This window comes from Aythya fuligula, chromosome 1 (genome assembly GCF_009819795.1).
Source record: "Aythya fuligula isolate bAytFul2 chromosome 1, bAytFul2.pri, whole genome shotgun sequence".
Classification (NCBI taxonomy): domain Eukaryota; kingdom Metazoa; phylum Chordata; class Aves; order Anseriformes; family Anatidae; genus Aythya; species Aythya fuligula.
Window position 1 is genome coordinate 110924908 of NC_045559.1, and position 6711 is coordinate 110931618.

General features: G+C 45.4%; 1 protein-coding gene across 1 annotated transcript; it reads right to left on the minus strand.

Moving 5' to 3' along the window:
* Positions 1–663: 663 nt before the first annotated feature.
* On the minus strand, positions 664–5850 carry DONSON (downstream neighbor of SON). Its single transcript, XM_032195996.1, has 10 exons — positions 5584–5850; positions 5257–5337; positions 3913–4116; positions 3502–3680; positions 3033–3211; positions 2823–2946; positions 2613–2711; positions 1867–2065; positions 1341–1556; positions 664–1044 (listed from the first exon to the last, which is right to left on the minus strand). Exons 1-10 carry the CDS (start codon positions 5848–5850, stop codon positions 907–909), a joined length of 1686 nt encoding a protein of 561 aa, XP_032051887.1. The 3' UTR covers positions 664–906.
* Positions 5851–6711: the final 861 nt, after the last annotated feature.

Consider the following 6711-nt stretch of genomic DNA (forward strand, 5'->3'; position numbering starts at 1 on the left):
CATCACACCTCAGTCTGCAGCCATTTGCTGACAGACTCCAGTTTCCCCAAGTCTAATGTCACTGCTCCAGAAATGTGGCATTGAGGTGAACAGGACTCCGCTGGGGTAAAGATGAGAGTAGCATGACCACAAGCATTGCTTTTTCTTTGCAAAATAGCGGTAGAATTAGAAATTTTGCTTTGAGTGCACAAGCAGGACAATATTCTGCAGTCACAGCAGCATCGTACTGCCTCTCGTTTTCTCTGCGTAACTGCGTTGTTTCTCCAACTCGATCTGATTCATGTTATATTATACAAACTGCCTGTTAAAAGGGTCTTATTTCAAGATAAGTAGATTTGGGAATACTGGACGGTTTTGCCAGCAGTCCTAGCCTTTTAATCAGACTCAGCTGGAACTCTGTGTCCATTTGACTTTAGTCTTCTGGAGTTCAGAGGTTACTCTTAAACCAGGAGGTGCAACATTATTGAGGTTTAGCTATTGTGCTCCTGGCAAGGTGCTTTAAGCAGTGTCAGAAGGAAGGTGTATGCTGAGAATCCCACCCTGCAGGAGTGGGTTATGGGTTACTGCACAGAGGAGCAGCTCCCTATTTCACAAGGGAATGCACATGAAAAGAAGAGGCCTTCCAGCCTCAATTCAGACCACACGAGAACTGTTTTTATAAAATTTTATTTTAAAAAAGCTTTCTAAAATACAAAAGGAGATGTCCAAAGCCTTTTCCTTAATTTCCTTTGAAAGCCCTTCCAAGTGTTTTATGGTGGGTGATGTGCAACATTGGCTGTGACATTCGCCTAGGTTACGTCCCTCCTAGTGCCGCGTAGGTGCTGCCTGTGTGGACCTGAACGCAATACAGCAACTGCACCCTAGAGAGCTTCCTGATCTTGATTCCGAACCTGAAGTGACGTGTACCTAGGACTTCCAGGTATATGCGTAGTCCTTCATTTCCAGAAATCGGATGGAAGATTTTCCCAGCGTTGGCAGCTGGCTCAGCTGATCCAGAGTTTTAGAATGCAGTCCACACTTAGGAAGGTCTTTGCATATGGTTTCCTGAAGAAGTTCGGGAGAAGAGAAACGTGTAAACATAACAGTTTGAAACGCCTGTAGGTTTAAGTGTTTATTTATGTACCTCTGGGGAACTTGCCCTAAAAGCTAGTTTTTTGACGATGCCATTTCTGAGGGAAGAACAAGCCGCAGGGACTGCCGGGGGTGATCACAAGCAGTGGGGCACAGCCCTATGTATTTAGGAAGAGTCTTGTGTCACTCAGCACGCTCTGGTTTGTAATAAAGATGCTATTCCTGACAGTATTCCTGACAGGAAAGATGGCCTCTCCTAGTTTGCTTACCTTATTCGGGGCAGTGCTTGCGTTATCAAGGCTAGTGTTAAACACAGCTGTTGGCTCATGGGTGTAGAGCACTGCAGAGAACGCTCCTCTCTGCGCGGCCTTCAGCAGCATGGTCAGCGAATGGAGGGAGTGCGGCATGACGGGGCCGATGACCTCCAAGCTGAAGACATCTTCATATGCCAGGCGAACCCTGGCTTTCGCATTGATGCTTCGAGCCTGGAGACAAAAGCACAGAGGATTAGTTTTTGACACACCAAATCAAGTCCGAATTTTCATTTACCTTAATACTGCAGTGCCACAGCCCTGTTACAAGCTCAGAATGTTTTTAACTGTTGTCAACTTAGAGCTCAATACATACATACAAGTATCACGGCAGTCAAAATGCTGACTCAGGCTACAGCAACAGAATTTACTCTGTTGTACCTGAAGGAAATACAGTGACTATACAAAAACAGTGATCTACTTCTGAGTGAAGTACTTCTCTTCTGCTTCATTACTGGGAAATAGGGGCTGCGGCGTTACTTACTTTGAGCGTTTGCATTGTTCCGCCTCGGAAAGCAATGGGGGACAACAAAGTTGGTGGAAGCCCTGCCTGCGGGCCTGCCACAGCCACGAGGCTCTTGCAGTTTATCAGGAAGTTCAGTAAAGTGAAGGTGTTTGTGCCTTTCACCAACGCGAGGGATTCGGGCTTGTGATCCACCTGCACTTCATGCTTCTCCTTCTGACTGAATTGATTGGAGTCCAAGGAAAAACATCAGCAGGTGAAAAGCATCAACGGACCCAGGAATCAGAGCAGGGCAGGTCAAGAAATGCTTCTGCTCTCCCTACTCCTTCAACCAATCAAATCATTAAAACAAACAAAATAAAAACAACAAAAGCCAACCCTTACACTTAGATTTCTTACTGAAATATTAAGCAGTATCTCAAACCTGACTTCTGATTTCATTATTAAAGCTGTGAGATACGAAGTATTTTCAGGTCCGATGTCTAAACAGCTGGCCAAACATATTTAGTAAATATCTCTGAAGTTAGCAACTCCTAGTTTTACTATGAATTTCTCCTCAAAGCAAACAAAAAATAAGCATTTCACTTTAAATAAGGATTCTGCTTTTGAAGGGAGTCCCCTGATTGTCCCCACTTACGATGCATTGGTGTGAGGCAGCCTCAGGAAGCTGAGACAAGATTTCTCTTTTATAAAACTTAAATCTATACCACAAGAATTCCCGCTGGGTTTTCCCAAGCAATACACTGCGATATGCAAAGAAAGGATACAGTTTAATAGAGATAGCATCTTGTTTTTTAACCTTATCTCGGACTCCCATCTCCTCAAGCCAAGAGAAACTTTCATCATCATCACTTGTAGCAGGTTCCCTGAGAAACACAGAATCAGTTTTAGGAGCAATACTTTCTGTGAACCTTTTCCAAATGGAATGTGCAGGAGTCTAGAAGCGCCTTTGAATTCTAGCATTTGATAAGACTTACTCTCCGTCCTCAGGGCTTCTGCTCACTTCAGGGCTTTTAGCAGCTTCTGCTTCCAAATTCACTTCAGAGTTTTTCTGTTTTCTGGTTCTACTTTCTTCTACCAAAGGTAAGGAAAACTCTATGCCTTGAACAGAGGAGGAAGGGGAGCAATGACTGGTTTTGTAACGCACAACCACTGCGATTTATCAGTAAGGAGTGGTTTCACCTTACCTTCGTTTCTCATGGCCTCCCTTAAGCCTCTGGTTGTGGGAGAAATCACGGCTGTGATAACATCGCTCCCTGCAAGACCAGCTGCACGGAACAGGACGGTGAACTGGTAGGTGCATACGTAGAAGTAGGGACACAGCTTGGCTTTGAGCAGGTTGTACAGAGAGGTAAAGCTGACAGACCTGCAAATTAGAACCAAACAACAAATGAAGCATCGAAGACAACCTGCTAACAGGATTTAGAGAATTCTATCCAAATCAGCAACTGTGGGTGGAGAGGGGCATTTAACACCAGAAGGTAGCTTTGGACTTAAGTGTATTTCCTTAACCTGGTCCTCAAAATAATGAGCATTCTAGCTGAAGCAAAAACAAACAAACAAAAACAAACAAGCCACCAACCAAAAGCATGAAGAGAACTTCAAATCTCAATGTCTTAATCTTACTAAACATGGGAATTCTGTGGTTCCACGTACCATTCGCTCATTAGCGCTTGCTGCAAGGCTTCGTCCTGTGACCACGGGCAGGCCTTTCCAGCTATTTTCCTGTCTGCTCCAATACGAGGGAACAGCTGCAGCCAGGGCAGCGATGGGTGAAGCCAGTACACGAGACTTTGCTGAAAGGCACAACGCAGTTCTGTTGACAGTTTTGGTTCCTAGATTACAAAAAGAAGTTCATGAGGACAGCAGAACTTTACTTAAGACAACAGTTATATTTTGGGGTACAAACACAATTAGATGAGTAGTCTAAATGAACCTTACTCTTAATGCAAATAAGATCAATACAAAATGCAACCAACCTTCACTGCCAGCACATGAATGAAACATGCAAAGGTACGTTCTCCTTTATAAAGCTGGAGCTTCAAGCTCCCTCTGAAGTATTATTACCTGTACGCTCTGTGGCAAGTTTGTTTCTGCTGCTCTACAATGCTGAGCAAATCCTTGAGCTTCCTCTTGTGCTTTTAAATGCTCTGCCCAGGTAAAAGGTTGAGAAGACATAAAGAGAAGTCGTGTTTTAATACTCCAGTCTGCAGGAAATTCATGCCTTGGTGAGGTGGGAACATCAGGTGTAAGAGCAGGTAAGTGAAGGTCCTTACAAAACAAAAATAGCATCAGTTAACCCAAGGAACATAAAAATAATAATAAAAAAGATACATGTAACTAGCTATTTGTATTTTCATATGGTTAGGTTTCTTCCCAGGTTGATTTAATACACCTCTCCTGACAAGCAGACCAGATTGTGGACTAGACAAGACTGCAGCTATTACATGTAACATCTGAAATTCAGTAGCCTTTAAAAACACATGGCAAACCTGTCATTTCCTGGAAGTTTCTGTCCAGTTCAGTGTAAGAGCAAAAGTGTACCTAGCTCACGTTGATCTCAAGGAAGTATTTGCACTAGATTAAGGGCCCATACTTATTCAAAAGTAGTTTTTGAGACAGATTTTCTAGATTCCAAGCTACATAGTTTGACTTTTCATAAGGTAACCAAAGTGACAGTTTATATTCAACTGATTAAATCAGTAACCAAATTCTAACAGCAATACTGCATTGTATTGTTTACAAAAAATGATGGTTTTTGTTCACAGCAGTCTTTCCAAATGTCATTTAAAAAAAAAAAAAAAAAAAGCTTAGTCTAACAACAGCCTTTCATTTAGTCCTCTCTTGGTGATTGTTAGTGTCAGTTGCTTCCTAAAGGATAAAGGAAAAAAAAAAAAAAGTACTGGAGAGTTCCAGGGCAGCTTGTTCTCTTTGAGAGGTCATTTTTCCTATCCTGCTATGTTAGCTTGATGGCTAATGATTTTATAGATTCAGAAACTTAAGTTCATCTACTCAAAACTCTTTCAAGGACTGTTTTTCAGGTATTCTCTTTCCTACGAGCCTGGCGAAGCAGTGCATGTTCCCCTTCTGCAGCTGCTTAAGAACATCCTTACCTCAACAAAACTAAAACCTAAGAAAGAGGGGGATTACGGTAACTAGACTAATCAAACTGGAAGAAGAGAGCAACCTCTGTCAGCTACAACAGTGACAGTGTCAGGAAGAAAGCTGGCTTTTAAAACAATGTCACCTTGAGGTAAACTTCAAGGCAATTTAAGGAATCAGCTTGAACACTGACATGTTAGTACATCTTAGGTGAGGATGAACCAGTTCTAAGTTAAATAGCTTATTAGGCCTATCCATGAATTACAAACAGCTGGAGTTGTTTCAGAGCCATTACGTGAAGCTTCGTACATTGGCTAAGGTGAGGACGTTGGCTCCTTCAGGCCGCTCCGCGTTCCTGCTGGGCTTATCTTCGTAAGCAGACTCCAAGAACTGAAGGAAAAAAGAGCGTAAGACGCATGAACTGAGGTAACATTTTTAAAAAACGAGCTTTGCAGACAAACGCTAGGCACACACACGCCATAGGGACGTTTATAAAGCAGTTTAGAGGGAACCCATCCCCGAGGCCGCCCCATCCGCAGGCTCTGCCCCCCCCGCGGGGCTCAGCCCCGTCTCCCCTCAGGCTCCGTGAGGTCCCGGTGATGGCGGAGGGGTCGGAGGGACCCCCCCGGGCCCTACCTGCCAGAAGGGCGCCGCCGAGGGGGGCCCCCCCTCCGGCCACGGCTCCCGCGGCGGCTGCCGGCCCCGCGGCGCGTTGTCGAGGCTGGAGAAGGGGTTGCGGCGGGCGGGCGCCGGGGGGACCCGCGGAGCCTCGGCGCAGGGCTGCGGCTCGGCCTGGGGCTCGCTCCTCCGCGGCCGCTTGCGCTTGAGCCGCAGCGTGGCCGGCGGCTTCTTGAAGCCCGGCGAGTAGCCGGGCACGGCGGGAGCGGGGTCGGGGGCGGCCATGGCCCGGCGGGAGCCGCTGTCGCGGCTTGGCGCGCAGAGGGGCGAGCTCCGCCCCGGGGCGGCGCTGAGGAGGAAAGGCGGCGGCCGCCATTTTGTCCGGCCCCTTGTGGGGGGGCGCTGAGGGGTGGGGGGGGGGGCTTGGAGGGTCGCTGCCCACCCGCCGGGAAAAAGAATGGTTTAAAATAAATAAACAAACAAACAAATAAACAAATACATAAACAAATATTCAAAGAAGCCAAGGAGTTACACATCCCGTGGGGCTGTCTCTTGTCAGGCATCAAGGAAATCGCTATGTGACAGCAGTCAAAAGAGATGTTACACACCTGGGAAAAAACAAACAAACAACAAACAACAACAAAACACGCAAAAAACCACCTCACCCGTGCAAATATGATCACCACGGGTTAATATGGGAAAATAGGTGCAGACACTGTGTCTGTTTGGGGCAGCGAGCTGGGTTTGCCCATCAGCACCAGGTAGGGCTCACCCCTGGAGTTTTCTGCTTCAGAGAGGGGCTGCAAGGCGCCCACCACCACAAAATCTGCCAAAGCACAGAGACATTTACTTCATAACTTGATCTAGCTGAAAGACTAAGACAACTGCAGCAAGAGCTAGCCTTGATCTATTGCATACAGAGCTTAAAAAGCATTTTTATTTACAGACAGGAACAACATACCTATTAACAGAAGATCTAGTAAAATAAGAGCTATTATATTAAGAAAACAAGCTTTATTCTGCAGTTATGTCACTGGTTGTTCCTGTTTTATTAAGCCTTATTTCTTTACTCTTATTTGGTGTCCTCTGATTTACTTCATCTTAAAAGCATTTAAGCTAAAAGGAACATAAAGAAAAAATCAGCAC

Excerpts from the sequence above, each read along its gene's own strand:
- DONSON (XM_032195996.1), bottom strand. The coding sequence starts at position 5,850 with ATGGCCGCCCCCGACCCCGCTCCCGCCGTGCCCGGCTACTCGCCGGGC. Across the intron at positions 2,712-2,822 it reads AGAAGCCCTGAGGACGGAGA|GGAACCTGCTACAAGTGATG; the intron begins GTAAGTCTTATC and ends TGTGTTTCTCAG. Across the intron at positions 2,066-2,612 it reads GATGCTATCTCTATTAAACT|TCAGAAGGAGAAGCATGAAG; the intron begins GTATCCTTTCTT and ends CAATCAATTCAG.